Source organism: Arvicola amphibius, chromosome 6 (genome assembly GCF_903992535.2).
Source record: "Arvicola amphibius chromosome 6, mArvAmp1.2, whole genome shotgun sequence".
NCBI classification, from domain to species: domain Eukaryota; kingdom Metazoa; phylum Chordata; class Mammalia; order Rodentia; family Cricetidae; genus Arvicola; species Arvicola amphibius.
The window spans coordinates 130,255,918-130,278,452 of NC_052052.2; the positions used below are offsets into that span (position 1 = coordinate 130,255,918).

At 41.0% G+C, this 22,535-nt stretch overlaps 1 protein-coding gene across 1 annotated transcript in view; it reads right to left on the reverse strand.

Moving 5' to 3' along the window:
- Positions 1–22,535, reverse strand: part of Exoc2 (exocyst complex component 2) — a 162,982-nt gene that overhangs the window by 88,866 nt on the left and 51,581 nt on the right. The window contains exons 7-11 of the mRNA XM_038334501.1: positions 16,950–17,030; positions 9,745–9,890; positions 9,546–9,627; positions 8,690–8,792; positions 4,375–4,493 (exon numbers count right to left, since the gene is read on the reverse strand). Coding sequence (XP_038190429.1) covers positions 4,375–4,493; positions 8,690–8,792; positions 9,546–9,627; positions 9,745–9,890; positions 16,950–17,030 — 531 coding nt within the window. The remainder of the gene's footprint in view (positions 1–4,374; positions 4,494–8,689; positions 8,793–9,545; positions 9,628–9,744; positions 9,891–16,949; positions 17,031–22,535) is intronic.

The window sequence follows — 22,535 nt, forward strand, 5'->3', positions numbered from 1 at the left end:
GTCGATATATTTTCTCATTGGTTCTTCTATGCTAGAAAACAAACTCAACTTGTGCACAGGCACAATTGCCAATACGTCTACAGAAGTATCAGTTAAAAAGTAATGGTATCATTGCTTCTTGGCTTTTTGCTAAGATCAAGTGTAAAAAGGGATGGCATAAATACATAGAAAGGATACTGGAGAAAATGAAACTTAACTTGAAAACTGACAGATATTTGTTATTAGTAAGGTATTAATACCAAGAATGGTGGCATAACCTGCAATTCCAGGATTCAGAGTGGAAGACCAGAGGATCACTGCAAGTTCTAGGCCAGCCTGAGCTACATAAAAAGATCCTGTCTCAAAAACAAACAAATAAACAAAGAAATAGAAACCCCCAAACAGAAATAAATTACCGGTATTTCAAGAACTAGTACTGATATTTTAATTTAAAAATTTTAAATATCCCTTACCTCTGAAAAATTTATAGATAATTATGTGACCTACTTCAAATAATAAAGAATGAAGAAGAGAAAAGAGGCAGGTGAGGGAATAGCTATAAGATTAAACTAATTAAACTAAGGTAGATATATGCGAAATTGCGCGTGTGTGTGTGTGTGTGTGTGTGTGTGTATGTGTGTGTATGTATGTGTGGGTGTGGGGGGTGTGTGTATGTATGTGAGTGTGTATGTGTGTGTGTGTGTGTGTGTGTATGTGTGTGTATCTTGCTGTCAAATATGCTTAGTGGTTGGCAGTGTATATAAGGTCCTGAATTTAGTCCCCAGCACTGTGTGTGTGCATGCACATGTATGTAGTTTTCTAAAATGAAATAATATGAACTGCTTCTTCAAGAGATCACATAGGTCTTTTAATTAAATGTTATATATAAAAATTATTTACATCCAGCACTATTTGGACATGAGGATATTAACAACAAAAGTAAAAAATAAAAAGAAGTCATAAAGTTGAGGGGGAGATGGGTTGGGGCACTAGGGAAAACTGGAAGAAGGTAACATTGTCGGGATATGGTCAATATATACTGCATAAATATTAGGAACTTTCAAGGAATAAAAACTATAGTTTAAAAATTATTTGAATAGGGGCTGGAGAGGTGACTCAGAGGTTAAGAGCACTGACTGCTCTTCCAGAGGTCCTGAGTTTAATTCCCAGCAACCACATGGTGGCTCACAATCATCTGTAATGAGATCTGCTGCCCCCTTCTGGCCTACAGGATATATGTATACACAATAAATAAATAAATCTTAAAAAAAGTTTACTTTAAAAAAACATAAAAATTACTTGAAAAATTCATATTAGTATTTGTTAGCAAAAAGGTACATTTAAGCATATTCAGAAGGCTAAATGAAAAATTAAATTCAATAATAACCCATTTAAATTTGCCTAATGAGTTTAGGAAATTAAATGGTATTGCCATGAAGTCTGCAGAGTGGGCTCAAGGAGCTGTAAGGTACCATATTTTATTTTCAATTGAGAAAAGCTATGAAATGAACTAGGTAAAGCTTGTAACTAATATTCTCTCTAAAGACGAAGTTCTACATACACTAGAGGGATCTGATTACATGTAAGCTTTTCACCTTTTCTTTTGAAATGCTGATTTTTAAGCGCATAAATACAAACATATATAGCAATGCAGAACAGGAAGACAGCAGGAAAGAGCACTTGTCTAATACACACAAAGGTCACGCATGGAGGAAACAAGATTCAGATCTTTGAGTGATAGACTACTGGTGATCAGCTCTCTCAGGCAGAAGTGGCATGAGACTTTCAGGGATGTTGTTTTCAAACAAGCACGCAGAAATATCCCGGACATTTGTATACTTTCATACTAAATTATCTCTTCAGACTGTTTCTAACAAGGGCAGGTAAGACAATCCACTGTCAGAAGGCATTCTGTGAGTAGCCAGCGAGCGACGACGGTGTTGAGCGCCATTATCACGGCTCCAGAAACCTTTCTTGTCCTCCTGCCACCAGGCTAGGTACCCCTGCAATATGATTTCATAAAGTCTCTCTGCATTTCCCAACCTTTGCACAATTATAATCAAACCTACTTACGGCATTTGAAAATACTATGTGTTCATAAACCCAAAGCTCCAGCAGGTCTGCTTACCACTGTCCTGTGCCTCTGGCAGGACACTGATGATGCAGCCTGGCTACATGTGACCTGTATCTGTCCTCTGCAGGCAGAGAATTGGGCAGGCATATCCAGTCTTTAACCTGTGGGCTGCTTGAGCCACTCGACAGCCATGAATGTAGCTATCACATAGCCATAAATTTACATAAAACTGGATTTGTTTTGTTTGTTTATTGGGTGGATTTGTTTGTTTTGCTTTTTTGACTCTCAAGATTGAGAACTTGAACTTTGTAGAGCACAGTTTTCTGTCACAATGTCAAAGGCTGGGCATGCCTGAGTAGAGACTAGTGGACGACAGCCGATAAAAGTTTCCAGGTTCTGCTGGTCAGTCTATGGCACTGAGTAGACTGGAAAACGACTGCTTGGCACTCTAAAGATTTCCAAAGACCGTCCATATCATATGCTTTTACCTTCCCTTACAACAATTTAAGAGTTGTTAAAACTATTAAGAGCAATTGAGGTAGTGGCATCATTTCAAATACATGGGGTTTCCAAAGTATCAAACATGAAAACAGAATTGGAACTGGGAATTACATAAGCCCAAGACAGCTCATTAATGACAAATGCACTACCAATGAAGGCTGGTGTCTTCCCAGCCACTTCTCCATGAGGCCACAACGCTGCTGACCTCATGTTGTTTGCTCCCCCACATTCCTGGGACCTGGCTGCCATTCATTCCCTTCCCAGGTGCCTAAGGCACTGAAGCTACACTCACCAAGTGCTCAAGCAATCAAGTTCTTTGTCCTCCTAGCTCTTTTGTTTCTGCAACTATGCTGTCATGCCACCATGCTGTTCCTGTGGCCACCTCTTCATGGCTGCCAGTCCAGGCTTCTCTCCTCCTCCCAGCCATTTACTGAGGCCCCTCAGGATTCTGTCCTTGATTTTCTTTCTATCTCTTTCCATCTTCATGAATAAATGCAAGAACGTGTTCCAACTGAAATCTAACAAATAGCAGCATCGGGAAGACTGCTGTGTATTAGTGAGCTCTCCAGGCAGCTACCAAACTCCACTGTTTGTTCGTCTTAACTGGAGCCCGAACTCTTGTAGCTTTTATCAGCACTCAGTTCCAGCTACAGAGAACACACGGCTGTCTCTCTCTGGCTCCCTTATGTTCTTCCTAGAATAGTTTTTTATGCCATTCAGATCTTTCTTCCTCCTCCCAATAGAGATCTCACAACACCACTTCACTGACCATCAAAGCTAGGATCAGAATTTGCTCCTGTAAGCTACCACGCCACTCAGAATTTGTCTTACCTTAGGAAATGGCATATTCTACAGCACCCCACCTAGTCATGTTAGACACAAATCAGACCCTTGGGGCTGTACTGACAACTAACAGTATCTTAAGCAACATCAACAACATATATTTGCTGAGTGACAGAATTAAACAAAGAAATGTCAACAAACCTGCACACAAATACAGTTTTAATTTCTTTCTTCACACTTACCTCAGAGTCCTGGGCAGTGATTCCTTTCTCAAGCTAGAGGTTTCCTGGCAGTTACTTCCAATTCTTAGCTAACCTGGAGCCTCTCTAAGCTGTCAAAACCAACTGTCTGAAATACTCTTCTTGGCTACCTTCCTTCAGAAGCTTTGTCGTTTTCCTTTTACTCACTTGTCCGGGCACTGTCGCTGTAACTGCTTAGTTGCACGTTAGCACATGGCCCTTCCTCTTCCAGGGACCCCAGGAGGCAAGGCCTGCTTCTCTTACACCACTGTCTGTCTAGCACTTGGTTCCCACCTAGTCCACAGGCGACCCCAACAGGCCTCATGAAGAGGGGAACTAATCAAGGACTTGTACAGCTTCTACAGCATCATGCATCATGTCAACCCTTGTAAAATTTAACTCTCTCATCAAATAAAATAAGTTTTGCCAATACTGCTAGACAACCAAAAACACAGATTTATTAAGAGTGCTCTCTCTTATTTTTGGCACCCATGGTTAGGTAGAGTGCCACCAGCAATGAAGACAGCTACCAATATCAGGAAAATCTCAAGCCGGGCGGTGGTGGCGCACGCCTTTAATCCCAGCACTCGGGAGGCAGAGACAGGCAGATCTCTGTGAATTCGAGGCCAGCCTGGTCTACAAGAGCTAGTTCTAGGACAGGCCCCAAAGCTACAGAGAAACCCTGTCTCGAAAAACAGAAAACAAACAATAACAACAAAACAAACAAAAAAGAAAAATCTTGTCACCATTCTACTAACTACTAAGCATTAACAAGTAAGCTGGAAGAGAATCTCTTGCCTTTTAGGCTCTTCATGTGGCCCTCTTTGCAGTCTTGCATGAGTTTGAGCGTCCACTTGTGCTGAGCTCCGATACACTGCCAGGCAGGGTCACCAGGTGCATGGAGATCAGAGAGATACCTGAAAAAGCAAAGGGCAAGAGGCCTCCTGTTATAAAAGCAAAGGCAACGACTGGTGTGTCAGCACTACCACGTTTTAAAGAAAAACTAAAACTCAACTAACTAGAAAAGCACTTGTCAATATTTGCCTTTAATATTTTGTTCATAATGAAATACATTAAATTGTTTTCACTCAACAGAAAATGATAAAGCTGTGGGTTTTTTCCTTTTTAATTTAATGTATACGCACATGCTTATATCATGTATATAGTATCCCTGGTGTCTGTGGAGTTCCACAGATGGTCCTGGGTTCCCTGGCACTGGAGTTACAGGCAGCTGTGAACATCTATGTGGTTGCTGGAAATCAAACCCAGGTTCTCTAGAAGAGCAGCCAGTGCTCTCAACAACTGAGCCATTTTTGCAGCCCCAGCTGCAGACTTTTAATTTATCTCTTGACGTAAGTCAAGAACACTTAGAACACTTCACATTTAAACTTATTATCACTTTCTTATTTAAAGAAAAACAAGAAAGAAAAACAAAAGGGATAGGTAGAGGGAGAAGGAAAAGAGGGAGGGAGAGAGACAAAGAGAAAGCTAAAGAGAGTGGGGGAAGGAGAATCCAGCTGACCAGTAGTGCTCAGAAGCAAGTCCACTTCCCAATTATCAACCATAGCAGACCCACTGCCATCCCTCTACTCCACTCCACTCCCATAAACCACATTACAGCAAGCATTTATCATGGAAAGCTCTTCAACCTAAACCTGGGGTGGGTGTTGTTCTTTTTTTTGTGAGGAAGAGGAAAAATTAATTTTACATTTAAAGTCACTTCTCTCATGTGTTTCTATTACTTGAGAGTTATTTCATTTAACCTAGGTGGGAGCCAGCAGAGGGCACTGAGTGGAAAATCTCCCCCTTTCTGGTATGAAATGCGGCCACTGGATGGCAATGTGACACTGTCCTGAGATGACTTATGTTAGAGGCCATTGAAACTTAAGGTCTCTAACAATATGTACTTACCTCTAGGGTGTAAACTAATTCACAACCGAGGGACAACTTCCTGATGAAATGTAGTGCAAGTGGACACTTTCTTAACTTTCAATGGTTCTTAAAATATTTTTCTTTGCACAAGAAATACCCACATCCATCTAGAAAATTTAAATATATTTCAACTGAAATTTTTCTGTCAAACATTATTTGCTTGGCTCTGAGCCCTTGTATAACACACACGTGCTAACTCCAGAAGCATGCTCGAATGGGCTTACCACCCTAGAATAGTTTCTAACCCTCAGCTTCTTTTGTCTTGAGGTTAAAAAATTTGTGGTCCATGATAAATGTTCATTGATGGTTACAAGCTGTGACCTTAGCCAAGTCCTAATCACCGTGGGGCATGCCCGCATTTCTTCAGGAGTGGGTACTCATTATTCAGACATCTCAATTAGCAGCTAATCAGAGGAGAAACAAACCCATTTTGTAATAAGTTCACAACAAACACGATGTTGAGCAGAATCCTGGTATGCATTTAGGAACGCCCCATGCCAACCCTGACCCTCAGGAGCTAACGGCTCAGAGGCCTGACTCCCCAAGGAGTAGCGATTCTGTCTGCCAAGCACTGCGATGCTTGTCTGTCCTCCCTGCGACTGTCCAGGGGCTGCAAACAGTTGTGTCTATGTGCTGAGTGGGAGGAAGCCAACTTAAAGGAAGGATTTACCCATATAAAAAAGGCACCTAAGAGCCTTCCTCATTTGTGAGAACACAATCCTCAGAAGAAAACCACATTCCAACAAATTACATTTAGCTTACTATGAGGAATTTAATCCAAACAAGCTCCCCAAATCCAATCTGATTTTTCCTCTCCCACAGAGCTTGACTCTTTTATTAACTGGGATATAAATGCAGCAAATAGTAGTCTGTGTCTTTACTCTCCTAAGAACACACGATCTGTTCTTTCCCGCTGAGAACAGCAGTTGCAACCCTCTCCCTGTATGGCTGCTGTGCATCTGGACACTGCAGAGCACCTAGCACTTCCCTGTCTATATGGCTGCTGTGCATCTGGATACTGCAGAGCACCTAGCACTTCCCTGTCTGTATGGCTGCTGTGCATCTGGACACTGCAGAGCACCTAGCACTTCCGTTCACCCCCCACCCCCACCCCCAGTTCTCTGTCCACAGCAACACAGAGCAGTGTTCCCTTACAGAAGCCGCTGCTTTCCACCGTGAAGATACTGGCTGAGAACGCAGTCACTGTAGCACTGGGGCCCTTAAGCAGGAGACCAGTAAATTTGCTTTGTAACTTCTAAAATTCTAAATCTCTTTAACATATACAGTATGGCCCTGAATTTTTTAATAATCTTCTATCAGCTTAATATGAAACTGAAGGCTCTTAGAAATATTTATGAAGAAAAATGAAGTTTCTGTCTCAAAAATCCTAAGGAATGTTTCCGTTAGAAAGTGTGATGTTCTGTTCTAGACTCCAGTACATCTCTTTTCTTTTTAATACAAAGCTTAAAACTGACAGTTTCATTACAAAGATCTTTGTTCAGAAGGTAGAGGTTATTGCCTTTCTTTTTTTTTTTTTTTTTTTTTTTTTTTTTAATGACATATTGGAGAACATCTTTGGAAGAGGCTTTTTAGAAAGGTAGGGAGGTAAAGAATCTTAATTCTGACAAGCACAGATTAAGTGTTTTAGAAGTTAAAGAGGCACATTTTCAATGAGAATGGGCTCAATTCTGGGGAAAATAAAGGAAACCTAAAAGCATTTTCAGCCTTTTTCTTTGGTGACTGAGCAGCTCCAGGAGCAGGGCCACACTGCCACAGAGAGAAGAGCGGGCGCTCTGCTTCTGGCCGAGCTACAAGGAGAGGGTGTCTTCAGTTACGCCTGGGGAGAGTTAGACAGCACAGCAGCATGCACGGCAGCCACAATCTGATACACGTGACTGTGCTCAGGCTGTCTGGCTTTACCTGGTGCTCACAGGCCCTATCACCGTAGACATTAAAGTCAAACACACTTGACCTGGCTCTGATCTGATTTTTCTATTTATTAATGCTAAAAATGTTAATTTTTTAAAGTTAATCACCAGATTTCCCAGTGCCTTCTCGATTGTGGACTCAGGAGTTCAGTGTAAATTTAGCTTGCTCACATGTGACAAGGGACTTAACCCTCTGAGGCACGAACAGCAAAACTCTGAGGTACTTGGCTGATTCGTGCCGCGTTTACTTCCACTGTCTCTGCATCCAGGAAAGTTCCTTGTGTATACATTTCCTCAGACAGGCAGCTGAAGAAAGGCGGCGGAGGGGGAGGGGGGCTGTGACACCAGAGAAGCAGGTGTCCTGGCTGTGTGTGCTGGACAAGCCCAGGTTCCTCTGCCCACTTGGGCCCTTTGGCCAGAAAGAAAACACAGGATTCAGTCCAGTGTGACCACAGCCTGCATTTCCCAGCAGCAGCAGCAGCAGCAGCAGCAACAACAGCAACAGCAGCAGCAGCAGCAGCAGCAGCAGCAGCAGCAACAACAACAACAACAGCAACAGCAGCAACAGCAGCAGTCAATTTCAGGGCTCTCGGCTCCATTGCTAAACCCTGTTCTACATCTGCCCCCACCGCTCCCATCACTAGAAGACATTTAAGTGCAGGTCATTAGTCCCTCCCAACAGTGTTGGGGCCAGGCCATCTTCCCAGGCATAAAGACAGTATTTTCAATGGCCACAGGCAAATGTACACAAATATGGAGTCTATTTCATTTTCAAGCTACTGAATTTTTAGTAAATTTCACTAATTAAAGTCATTGAATTTGGGAAATAACAGCTTATTCTGAAAACAGACCACACTTATGATAGCCCAGCAGAAAATAAGTGCATACCCTTTGCTACCATCAAGCCATCCCTGAGCTCTAATTTCCCACAGTGGAACACCTACTTATGGAGCATGGCATTTGCAGGGTACAGCACCCAGACCATCTGGAAGTCAGATGGAGAAACAGGTGACTGCACAATGAGATTGTTTTTCCTTTTGTCAGCCTGGCAGGTCATCTTTCTTTCTCATAACTGCTCCCTATATATTCATATTCAAGCAATGTTCATGTCCTATACCAAATACCTCCAAATTTCTATTGTCTTCCCTTTCACTACTTGATTAATTCCCTGAATGCCCCAAATAAGCTCTGCAGCTCTCACAATGTATCCCATACATAGACACAATCTGTCATAATGCTTGCACAAGGTTTACCTTATGTAACGCTTTTGGTCATGCAAGGTTGATGGAGTCTCGAGCAATTTCTTTAGAAGTAATTCTCTTAGATCTTCAATTCCTGCTTCTACTTCAGCATAATCTATTTTTAAAAGATGCAAGATTTACAGAACTAAACTTAAAATCAAATTTCAGAAAGTGGAATACTGGTTGCTTTTTGATTGAGAAGACACACAAGGGACCTTTGTGGAGAGATCAAAACATACCATCCCAAGTGCATGGGAGGCGCAAGCATTCGCCAGAACTCAGTGACCTGTAACACGTAAGGTCTGTGCATTTCATTGCATGTAAGTTTCACCACAGTAAAGAAATAAATTCTGCTTTTTGAGACCTTATGGGTTTCATTCTTTTAAATTTAATAAGATCTATGGTATTTCTCCTAGTTAATAAGTTTTTAACCATAAGATATTTAAGCTTTTCTTTTGTAAACCTGGGATTCAAAGTAATTTTTAGAAGTATTGAGTTTGCTTTAGAGTAAGATTAGAACTCATAAATACACTGTTTCAGCTTGAAGAGGGAAGACTGAAACGCATGTTTCCACATCTCTAAAATGCTTGTCACTGCTTCCTTCCAGTATGAAAGCTTTCACTAGCACTGTGGTTAATAAACAGCAGAATATCTAGGACCAGCCCCCTCCATATGTGCTCATTCCCACTACATGGCAGTAAGAAAACTTGTGAGCTTATTTTGAACTAGTTGTTTTACATTTTAAAGACAGCACCACATAAACGAGATCTAAGATGCAAGCAGCACTCTTTGTAGAATATACACCCCACATCCTTCTTACAAAAGCAAAGGAAAGGTCTAGAAGTAACAACAAAAAAAAAAATCTTACATTTCTTGAAAACTTGCACCTCTGTTTTCCCAAAGAGTGACTTGGCTTTTTCATAATCATTAATAACCACATCATAATCCCCCTTGAAAAGAAGAAACACCATGAGATCGTCAGGAAAGAGCAGTAAGCACACTGGTTAATCTGAAACACCTTAACGCAGCTTTAACATGGGCAACATTTATGGCTGCACATACTCTACCTTCTGAATGTTCCGTTTAATATTGAGAGGAAGGTTGAAGAGAAATTTAAATCGCTGCAGCACATTGAGGGCATTCCTAGTGGAATCTGCTTTGTCTTTTCGACCTAACACTTCTTGAAATAATGTGTCAGCAGTGTTACTTGCTCCTGTTTTCAACAGAGAAAAAAGAACATAGGTAACAGTGACCTGAATCTGAACACAAAAGCTACCTATATAGAGATCTTTCACAGTTTACTAAAATGAAATTTGGTTTATAAGTCCTTTCATATGTTAAGAATGGTATTTAATTAAAAGCAACAATATTTACCAAGCCTAAGTAATTTTCTCCAGTGTGAATCTAAACTTATTTTATCTACTCGTCTAAATTTTTTTAACAATTGTGGGTGCTTAGGCTATTTCATTATTTTGGAGAATGAGGAACACACACACACCAGTTAAATTCTATTAATTCTATATCAAACTATCAGGTAATAAATTAGAGAAGGGAAACTGTTTTCAGAAGAAGTTCTTAAGAAAAGTCATGACAACTAACCCTATTTCTTTACAGAATTATCTATCCCTCTATGATGCAGGCCCAGAGAATTATATAAACCTAAATGACAAAACCTTAACACAGCGTCATTACTGTTTCTTAAGTCAGCTGAATCTAATAAAATTAGGTACAAATAGGACATTTCATAAGATTCTTTCCTTTAAAAAGCACAAATTATATGTATCACTTTAATGAATGCTGTTTTTCTAAGGCAAAATTTGCTATACAAAAAATAGTTTAAATTTTGAAACATGTGAATTATTTTAATTAGCTATGAGGAAAGGGGGGGGGATAAACTGCTTTCAGCTGTCTGACCTGCTTGTAAAAAGTTTCTACATTATCTGGTCTAGTGACTATACTTTAAGCAAAGATGAAAAACTCACCTCGTCTCACTGGGTGGCTTGCACACCATGGCCACACTGTGGGTGGCCTGATCCTGTTAAAAGTCGTCTTTGTAACATGATTGTTTTATCTAAATAATGTTTAAATTCTGTTGAAATTTTAAAGGTCTGATATAAAAACCTGGTTTGGTCAAGTGAGCTGTTTTTCCCACACGCTATTTAACGTGCATGCTAAACCTCTCTTGTGGGATGAGAAATACATTTCCTTCATGCCAACAAGCGACGCAATGAAGGCTTGAGCGAGTATTTGAAAGTTGATTAGAATTTTAAAACTTTCTTCAAGAAAAACTAACTTAAAGGATTTGTTTATCATTTTAAAAATACAAACTTGGTGAGTTTAAGCTTTGTAACTGGATAAGCTCACAGAACAGAATCTTTTAGAGGCTACTTATTTATACGTGAGCTTGAGTCTTGCACCAGCAAATTCCTTTTTCTATGCAACGAAAGAATTCAGAGCTAATAGTCTGAGTTCAAAATTGAATTATTATCATCATTTTAAAGTAACAAGAAATTTTCAGCTAATAATTTTAACTCCAAAAATATGAAAATAAGAACCTGTAGAAAACACACTGTTAAATAACATATATACATTTTCTAGAGATAATTTTGTAGGAAGAATTTATAAACTATGAAAAAAATCTAACTTACACCAAAATTTGTGAACTGGGAATTTGAATTTATACAACGTTGAAAATTATATAGACAACTTTTGGAAAAATTATGATACTGTTGTGATTTTTACTGCATCTACAATAAAAATTTAGTTGTTATAATTCTGACAACTGGGAGAGACAGTAAATGATAAAATATATGAGCGTAATGAAATCAGGATCTACACAGCAGATACAACCAGCAGCAGCCCCAAAGTGCTCTAAGTGTCTTTCTTTCCTAGGATGTAAGCAGACCACAGCACCGTGCAGGAGAGTGGGACTAGTAATGTAGACAAAGACATCAGCTGGGTGTCCAAAAAAATCATCTGACAGAAATCCTGCGTGTATGCTAATCCACACATACCTGCTCCACCCTCACACCAAGAACTCCCAATCTGAAGACAACTGACAGCCGTTTAAGTGTCCAGTGAGTGGCCACGGAACAAACGGATCTGGGTTGGATGGCCATTCCTTTGCCAACAGACTGGTACTGGGTCTCAAACACCCTTCCTCCTTAACTGGGAATGGCCTCCATGCAGTTGATGGGACAATGAGTAACTGCCTCACAGTTACACATGAACCCCAGGGAAAACGTAACGGCAAAGCTATCATGCCCACCATAGCGGCCACTACAAGCGGCTGGACTCACAGAATAGTAAAATATGCCCCAGCGCAGCAAGGGAAGCAGTTGCTGTCACACTACACACTGATCCATTACAGCCATACCTGTCTCTTATGGCCACCAGAAAATCTAGTTTTGTCATTCTGACTATGGTTTATAATTTCAGGCATGTTTATTTAAAGTAGACATTATGCTGTCTCCTATTTCAAAGTGACCACACTAGTCCCTTTCTTTGTACTGACAACTTGAGATGTGAGATCACAGAAGTGATTGCTCTGTGTGTGTGTGTGTGTGTGTGTGTGTGTGTGTGTGTGTATGTGTGTGTGTGTTGTGTTGTGCCTCATGGGAATACAGGGGCTAGAACAACACAGGAGTTCCCAACCATCACACAGTTTGTTCCCAGGGAAAGACAAGCTATGTGAGAGTAGAAAAGCAAATGTGAAAGCAGCTGGAGAATTAAAATACCTCAAAAATGCACACTGACATTAGCAAAGGCAGGGCCCCCCAAAGACCAAACCTACTTTGAGTGCCTCTGTTTCAACAGGCGCCAGGATGACTAGCTAGCTGCTCTCTCTAACTGAGTGCTAGAACAGAATGCCTGAGACAGTGTACATACACTGCTTTCTCAGCACGCCACAGCCTGGGGCCTTACAGATCCACATCATGCACTTGCATACTCGCACGCGCATGTGCGCACAAACACACACACACAGAAGGTGTCACCAGGAATGAGACAGCTGAAGCTGGTAACTCTCATGAACCAATTGGTTTCAATACAAGCTTGGGAAAGGCTAAAATTTGGGCTGTTCACCTTTTTTCTTTTCTGAATGCAACTTAATAAATACTTAGCAGCCAATCAATTAATAGAACTCAGTTTCGTTCTCACAGACTTGATTCTTACTTATTGTTCTAAGCGGGCCTGGTCATTTCACTTTATACATACTCCTTGGATTAAATTACTCTGTCTCATTGTTTCAACTACCATCTCTACACTGCTAACTCCAGCTGTGTATCTCGGGATGTGTCTGTGAACTTAAGAAATCTTCACAACATTTTCACTAGACACACAATGGCAGCTCATATGCTTGCTTCCCAGGGCATGCTACTACAAAGGCAGCACACACACCACTGTGCTCATGCTCACACCACTCCAAGACAGACAAGGCTTCTTCTCACTTCACAGTGCAAGCAAGTCACCTCATCTGCCCAACACTTTTTAAAATATTTTAAATTTGTTCTTTGAAAATTTCATATTGGATACAATGTGATCATATGCCCCCACCATTAGTCCCTATAACTCACCCAGCCCCTGCTAACACATGTTCCTCCTAACTTCAGATTTTTTAGATCTATCAATTTTGTACATTTTTTATTAACCTCACTGAGTATAATTAGTGCTATCCGTATACACAAAATGTGGGGCTCTCCACTGAAGCATGAAAACCTCAATGGCCACACCATCACAGAAAATGACTCCTACAGCAGCCATCAGCTGCGTCAACATCACCTCAATTAAGGGTGGAACCTCATGAGCCCCTCCCCAGTCCTCGCTGGAGTCTTGATGGCTTTCATCTTGTGCAAGTCCTGTGCAGGTAAACCCAGGGGACTGTGAGCTCCTAACAACACTGTCCTGTGCAGGTGACCACAGCGACTGTGAGCTCCTAACAACATTTCCCAGCTCCTCCCCCACCCTCTGGTTCTTCCATTCTTTTCACTTGCTCTTCCACAACGTGGAGGGGAGCGATACAGAGGACTCACTAAGAGCTGAGTTCTCACATTCTTCACTTGTTATCAGCACCTGGACCAGTAATGAGCCCCTGTATTAACCACAGTCCAGCACAAAAAGGTTTGCTGACCAATGTTGAAAGCAACACAAATCTAAATGTATAAACACACACACACACACACACACACACACACACACATACACACACACTTATTGAGAAGGCAGCTTGACAACAGAACTATTTAACAAAACAAGAAAAGGTTTCCCATTAGAATTTAAGACCTTCTCAGCCATGGGTTTCACACCAGGGACAAGCCTAAAAATCCCAAAGACGTTGGTTCCACCCAGAACTGTCCTGCCACTGTTGCACTGGTGCATATATCTTGTCTGGTGGGTCAGTTTGATAGCATGCTGGGTCCAGTTCTAGGTTAGACTGTATTGATTCATTTTCTACTCCAAAACTATTCAAGCCGGGCAGTTGTGGCGCACGCCTTTAATCCCAGCACTCGGGAGACAGAGACAGGCAGATCTCTGTGAGTTTGAGGACAGCTTGGTCTACAGAGCAAGTTCCAGGACAAGCACCAAAGAAACAGCACAAAAGAAAGCTATAGAGAAACCCTGTCTCAAAAAACAAAACAAAATAAATAAAAAAACAAAATACAAAGCTCATTTGCCCAATTTAATACAAGGAGGTAGTGAGTGATAGTCAGGAAGACAGTCAGTGATCAACTCTCAGGAATCCCAGTCTCAGGTTACACATAAACCGAAAAGAACTTTTTCTCTACTCTCTCCTCACCTAACCAGCTCCCTTTTCCTTCGTTTAAGGCTAGAAATGTAAATGTCTCACAAACCATTTTCCTCTTACTATTTTGCACATTTACAACCAATGACCCAGTACACCTTTACCTGCCCTGCCAGAGTCTATTTCATCTGCTAAGTTCACTGACTTGTTGCCCTTTATCTGGTCTCCTACTGAACCTACAGTGGTACTACCTAGCCTACTCTCCTCAGCACTCCATCACATAGCTCCCTCACTAAACTCCTTTAGGGGCTCCCCACCTTCAAGACTAATTCTACATTAAGGAGAGCTTCATTGGGCTCAGCAGGCATCAATCACTCCTGACTCACCGGCCTGCAACCTATTCCCTTTCTAGAGCCACTGCCTCCCTTTGGTGCTGCTGGAGACCAGGCAGGAGACACCCTGCATCCACCTATCTCACTGCCCACTGGCTAGTCTCTGCTTATCCATCTGGCTGCATCCTACTTCTCTTTTAAGGCACACGAGATGATTTTCCTATTTTCCACTTTGAGGCTAGAGAAAATGAGCACTATGCTGATGAACCCAGAGCCTCACTTGTGCTGGGCAAGTGTTATACTGAGACACTCCACCCCCAGATTCCTTACATTTCAGCTAGGTGCTCTTTGTGTAAGTTCTAGATATACCCCTGGATTATCATCAGTAAGACATGTATTGCTACAGATACTAACACAGCATGATTCAATAACCTGCTTACATGTCTATATTTTCCAAGCAGTTACACACAAAGCACAGGTTCTATTTTTATAGCCCTGTGATATATACTAATGAGTGCTCATCAAATGCTTATAGAACCAAGGACTAAAGCTCAGGATTTGAGACAATGACTGTAAGTCCAGGTCTCTGGCCTCCATCTTTGGAGAACCCATCCCTATGCCCGCCAAACCTTGACACCTCCCCGGAGGAGAGTCAAGACAGTCTGCCAAAATCTTGACCACTCCCCCAGTCTATTTAAACTGCTCCCCCAGAAAGTCTCCTCATGGTCTCTTTCCTCTCCTCCCGGTGGTCGCCTTCGCAGCTTCTTGGTTCCATCCGAGGAATCCCATTAAACCTGGATATTTTTTAATCTGGCTTGTTGTGATTTGGCTTGATTGGGAATTTTGCGTCGGCAGAGAGCTTGCTTTAGGAAAATTCCTAACAATGACAAGTATTTTTTTCTACCCAAAGAGGCAGAGCACAGTATACAAAGGCCTTATGAGTAACCGTGGCAACAGATATACAAGCCGAAACACAGCAAAGTGATTTTAGTAGTCAGTAGGAACTATGTCAGTGCCGGTGCTATATTACCATTTAAATTACCCAAGTAATCTCATTCTTTTGTACAAATGCTATAGCTTGTTGACAACTCCAGAGATGCAAATAACACCCGTGGGGAGAAAGCGCCCTTCCAAACCTTCAACAGATCCAGCGGCACTGACACTGAAAAAGCTTTGGGAAATATTTGTTTGGGTAAAATTCTGAATATATTCATTTTAACAAAGTTTGTAACTTGGTCTCAGAAGCAAAAGCACAGCAAGCCCCAAGGCAAGCAATAACCACAGAAGTGATAAACAAAGGGAAAGGTTTTAAGTCCTGTTAAATGCAGGCTTCGAATGAAATGTCCAAGTATTCCAATTCTAACACCAAGGAAAGCCTACAGCAGAGTTAGCACTCTTTCCACAACATACTTCCTTACTGACATCACTAGGGCTATGAAGAGATGGTTACATAAAGACAGAATGTTCTACTCATGGAACTAAACCAAGCTATAAATACAAAATTAACTTCCTATCATAATCCTAGTTGGAAAAAATCTCTAAACATCTATGTGAGGTCACCTAATTTTTTTCATCCCTTCTTTATAAGGAAATCATATATTCAAGGAGATTCTTATGGACATCATTGCTTCAGACTGCATATTGACTACATGTGTGAAATATAACTTACATTTAAAACACATTACATACAATAAAAATTAATTCATCTGATGAGTTTTTCTAAATTACTAGGGTAAGTAGTTTGAAAGGTCAGAAAAGGAACAAAAGGGAAAGTGGAGAACCACCAAATGTGGGGTCTGTTGGGCCTATAACTTTTACAAAATGTTCCAGAGTGTATCCTGGTGGGGAAATGCAGGGCATAAATAAGCAGACAATGCTGGGCAGCTGCTGGGCAGGGGCTGAGGCTCTGCACATCTGACAGCTGAGACTCGGGGGTCCACTGGGTGGGAACCCTGGCTGCTGTCTCGGTGCCCATCTGTTCCAGGGCAGCCAATGACAGTTCCTGAGGAACACACCTTCACAGTACGGTAAAATGCAAATGGGTTCCCTTCACTCTTCCCACAGCCCTTCAGGCTCCTTAAGTCCTTGTTTAGAGGCGAGGCTAAAGCACAGCTGGGGACATTGCCCTGGGAACCCCTCAGACCTGTACTACAGCTTGTTAGAATGGCCACTGCTAATTTGGGTAGTGGAGCACACTTACTGTTGAGGACATTCTCCAGTTTCTGTGTCATGGATCCTTCTACTTTTTCAGTTCCATCTGCTTCGAGTTTTTGGTGGATAGCTAGGAAAAAAACAAACAAGCCTAGTTAAAATAGGGGATACTTCAATGACAGAAAGATAGTTCATCAAAATAATACTTTGAAACCATTTTTACAAATTATTCTATCATTTCCACCATTCAGGAGGAACATATAGACACAATATTCTGGAATGGAAAAACCCACAGATAACAGCATTAATATCACTCACCACTTGACATTATTCAAGCAGCACATAACACACTCGCCTAATCTTAAGACACAGCGGGAAAAAAAAAAAAGAAAAGAGAAAGTGAGTCTTCAGGCACTGCAGGTCTTTAGCATGGCCTTTTAATGTGGCCACAGAAAAAAGTCTTATTTCCAAGCTTTACTTTGTAAAATAGAAGTAATGTTATTTGGATTCTACCAAGCTCAAAAAACTTAATTTGGGGCCCAGACTACAGCATGGGGAATATATATTACTTCTCTTATATTCACAATAATTTCCTGGAAGTTCCAAGGAAACATTTCACAACACATATCAATGCACCAACTCTGGAGAGACAGTGTGAGGGTTGTTTACATTCCTTGACTCTGATAAAAATATTGGGGAATGAACTACTTAGTAATACATGTTTAGAGCTGTTACCTAGTGAAAAGGGAAGCTTCCATCAGCCATCAGGTAAGAAGTTAAGACTAATGTCAGATCTTACAGCCGTGGCATAATGAAGACAGCAGAGCAAGCGCTGGGTAAGCTGGGACCATGCATTAAATGCTGCAGTCCTGAGATGCACGTGTCACCACTGACAGGGATGCACATCCCAGAATTTCTATTTGAAGGATGAGAAAACTGTGGCTCCACACAATTGAACATGTTTGGGAAGGTAACAAAGCCCAACTTGGACGTGAACTCAGGCAACCTGGTGCCAGGCCTTCAAACCTCATCCCAGGCTGCCCACACAGCACAGACGCCAAACTCACACGACCTAGGCGTCTGGTTTTATGTCTGTAAATGAGAGCAGTAAATTTGCTGTGCCTTAGGGAACTGTACTAGCTTATAATGAAGAAGCTTCTCCTCCAAACAGTGGCAGAACCAGCCTGGATTTCGACTTTCCCACACAAATTGCTAAAGTGAAAACCCAAATCTAAGATGTTTCACTCTGAGGTCTTTCAGAATTAACATAGTGAAATAAACATCACTCTTAAATATTAGGTACTCACTAACATTCAAGTGGTGAGTCTGTTGCAGATTCTGCTTGATTACCTAGGCACAGGTGCCAGGTTGATACTATACAAACAATCAAACAAGCCTGCTTCATGCAAATGTGGATGCGTTTATTTCTTTTATGAGACCTATATAAATCAATTTGACCCACTGGTCTTTTAAAAAACTCAAGAGTTAAATTCAGTGTTCAAATGCTTATGGATATGTTCTCAACTCCAGAGAACATTTATTTTTCTGCTTCTTATAATTAGTTTTTAATCCTAATTTTGTCCTCAATACTACATTTTTCTGTAATGCCACCACAGTTCTGTTTTAAATTCTAAAACAAACAGACTGCTCCTATATTGAATTGAATAAACACATCCATAAAAAGAAAAACAAACACATGGGAGAGGAATAGTCAGTACATATTTTTAATTGTCTTCACTGATCTGGATAAAGAAAAAGTGATTTCTTTACTGTCTCAAACTTAAATTATATGGTAGAAGTGACCCAGAATATCCTGCACATCAGAGCTTAAACTTACATTCAACTTGTAAAGTTAAATGGAAGAGAATGTTCCTCCATCTAAGCATTAAAGCTAAACTAGAAAGACCGCTCCAGGGAGCAGATCTGCCCACACCACATTTAATGCTGCTACAATGTTGGGACAGGTTTGGCTGCAAAAGCAGGACTCACATGTGCATCTCACGGTGCGGGACCATGCGTGGCCTGTCCTGAGCAGGAAGGAAGTGCATTTTACAAATGAATGTTATTCTCTTAAGTCAAAATTAACCTTAAAGGAAACTGTGCAGCCACATTTTCTGATGCTGACATAAGCCATCAGCGATCAGCAGGTCAAGATGGGGTGACCTGGTTCCCTGAGCTCAGTTTACAGCCCTGTCTGCTGACAAGGCCGCTTCCTCCAGCCCATCGCTACCCCAGCAGAGCCACTGTCAAACTGTCAGCCAAGCAAGGGGACTAAGAGACACTGGGATCTGATAAAGGCAATCCTATTTTCTAGAAAATTAAACCAAATAACCCAGTGTCGGATTCATTTGGCCTTTTATTTTCTCTCAAAACATCTTTAAATAGAATAACTCAATAAGCATCTGGGTACATGATCACAGGTTTGTTATTGTTTCTAATCTATTAAAAACTTAAATATGTGCAGCAGTTGAGCATCATAAGCTTAAATTTAAGAAACAAAAAGGTATTATAAAAGCACCAGTTAAAGAAAACTTGAGGTTTTAGGAAAATGTCCACTATTTCACTAGAACTGTATCATCATTTTACTCAACTCGAGTAAAGCATACACTAAGTAAAATATGGAACTGCAACTTCGACCAAAAGATTCTAAATGCCTGACCATGCACTTACATAGATGTCACTGTTAAATGAGTCACTAAGAATGGGGTGTGTGTGTGTGTGTGTGTGTGTGTGTGTGTGTCAGTATTGCTAGGTAAGGAGATATGAATATGGTCTAGCCACTGTGCTTGCTGCTGGCCTTGTAGGAGACAAAACATTAAAGCCAGAGCAGATAACTCAAACCATTTCCATAAGCAACCACAGAGCAAAGATGTTACAGTCTGTATCCTGTAGTCATTAACATCATTAGTTTTTTTTTTTTTCTTACAACCATTTTAAAAGCATAGCCTCAGTTAGTTCCAGGCCTGTATAACTAGGCTGTAGCCTTGTCATGTTAATGTCCCAGACTCTGAAGGTTATACTTAATTTAATAAAAAAGAAGATGGAAGGGGTGAATTATGGTATACTGATAATTCAAATTCATTAAAATGCCTTTTGTATACTTAGTGTCTATTAACTATCAGAGAAAACTTCTGTTAGTGCTACAGTTTAGGTCCTAAATGTCCTCAAGGACCCACATGTGAAAGGCTGATTGCACATGGAGGTACTAGGAGGCGTTGTGGGTCATTTGGGCATGCTCTTAAAGAGAATACTCTTGCTTTGGGTCCCTGCCTCTGGCTCCTTTTGCTTTCTCTTCAGTGAGCTCTGCCATACACTCCAGTGTGATATGATGCCTCATTAGAGGACCAAAGCAACACCCACCCCCAAACCTAGGCCACATAGAACAAAACCCTGAAACTAGGAGCCAATTATCACAAATATGTCATTACAGTAACAGAAAGCTAACTTACACAGTGGTCAAACCATATATGTTACATTTAAATTGACTAAGTAACCTGTGGCTCCTTTCTTTCCCTAATTATATTGCGAATAAAAATAATAAAACAATCCCAGCTGCCACAAAAAGACAGCAGGTAAAAATACCTCACTCCAATAGTATGCTGCCTACATCAACACACCAACAACAGTAAATGTCAAAAGCCCAGTTCTGCTTCAGGCTTCCTGGAGTTGCTACAACATACAAGCAATGTACTGAGCTGCTTGTGTATGGGTTCTGCTTTGGTCTCTTTGTGTACTGTCAAAGGTATCCATTCAATTTTGCCATAGTTCTCAAAAGAAGCAAAACACTCACAGTTTTGGTTTGGCACCAAAACCAAGTAACTGTAAATGCATGAGCTCCAAGGGCATTCAGGGAAATGGTGAAGGAACGGAGCAGTGGAGGAACAAGGAGCTCAGAAGGGCCTCCCACACCAAGGTATGCAGCAGAAACAGCTCTCATGCTAGAGGCTCGCTAGGGACTGGATGAACAGTAGCCTGAGACTCTCAAGTGCATCAAGACTTCCAAAGAGAGGGAGGAAACAGCAAAGTGGAAGCCAGGGAAAGAGAAGCCTGGTGCTGAAAATGCTTTTGCAGGCTACGGTAAAGAAGGGTGACGCCAGACACAGTGCTTGATGAGTTCTGACTAAAATAATGGTGGCAATATACTGGGGCAATAAACCTAATAAATGAAAAAAAGTCAAAGAGAATAAAGATTTCAGACTGCATATCTTGTTGGGATCAGCTTAGAATAGACTTGGGGTGGCTCTCCCAAACAGCTCCCACAGTGAAGGAAAACAGCAACCATGTGGAGCACATCTTGAAGAGCAGGGAGCTTTGGGTTCCCCCTGCCCCTTTATCTATCCCTACAAAGACCAGATACTGCAGACCAGACGAGCAGCATCAGTTCTACAGAGCCACCTTCAGTCCTACTCCCCACGCTCGCCTCCAGCAATTCTTGCCTTTTACAGCCATTTCAAGACCAACTCCACACACAGCATGTAAAAAAACAGACTGCTGAACAGGCTGAGCACTTTCCACCAGGTGTAGAAGGGAAAGACTATCTATATTTAAGGCTATTTTCAGAAAAACTATGCTTTATGACATCTAAAACCTGTTTTTGAAAACTAAAGACATTAGTTGGCAGCCTCCAAAGTTTATCAAACACTGGAATAAGCAAATGGAAACAAAATGCTTTACTATGTCCTGTAGGGTGCGCTCACTTCTGCCCGCCTACTTTTTAATTCAAATCTACACAAACATCTTTTAATCATTTTGGTGGAGGCAAACTAATTTATAAGCAAATGTTGGCTCAGGATAGTTGTGGAAAATTATTTTAAGGTGTGTTACTTTTGTTTCTGCTGCATTTGTTTAACTCTGTGAAGCTGTGATTCTTTGCCTGTGTAAAACACCTGATAATAAAGAGTTGAACGGCCAATAGCAAGGCAGGAAAAAGGATAGGCGGGGCTGGTAGGCAGAGAACATAAATAGAAGGAGAACTCTGGAAAAGAAGGAGCAAGGGAAGGTGGAGAGAGGATACAGGGCCCAGCCACCCAGCCAGCCATGGAGTAAGAGTGTAAGTGAGCCACACAGAAGTAAGGAAAGGAAAAGCCCAGAGGCAAAAGGTAGCTGGGATAAGGTAAGAAAGGAAGACTAGAAACAAGTCAAGCTAAGGCCAGGCATTTATAAGAAAGACTAAGCCTCTGTATATGATTTATTTGGGAGGTAGGTGGCACCCCCCCCCCAAAAAAATAGGTAAAAGAACAAAAAGAGTAAGAGAAAAACCAATACACAGGAAGAATAACGGAGGTATCATATTACTTAAGTTGTAAAGCCACAAAAAGAAAATCAGCATGGTACAAGCACAAAAAATAGACAAAATAGTGGAGAAGAGAGGATCCCAAAAAAATCCACACAGCTACAGATATTTAATTTTTGACAAATATGTGAAAAACATATACTGGAGAAAAAGACAGCCTCTTCAACAAATGGTGCTGGGAAAAGATACACATAAGTTGGATAGCCACAGAATTAAGCTACATGCTTATCTTTTACCTGTTTTTAAACAAACAAACAAACAACACACACCAAAAAAAAAAATCACCTTATGCAAAAAAATATCAAGGCCTTACTGTAAGCCCTAAAATGGTGAAACTATTCA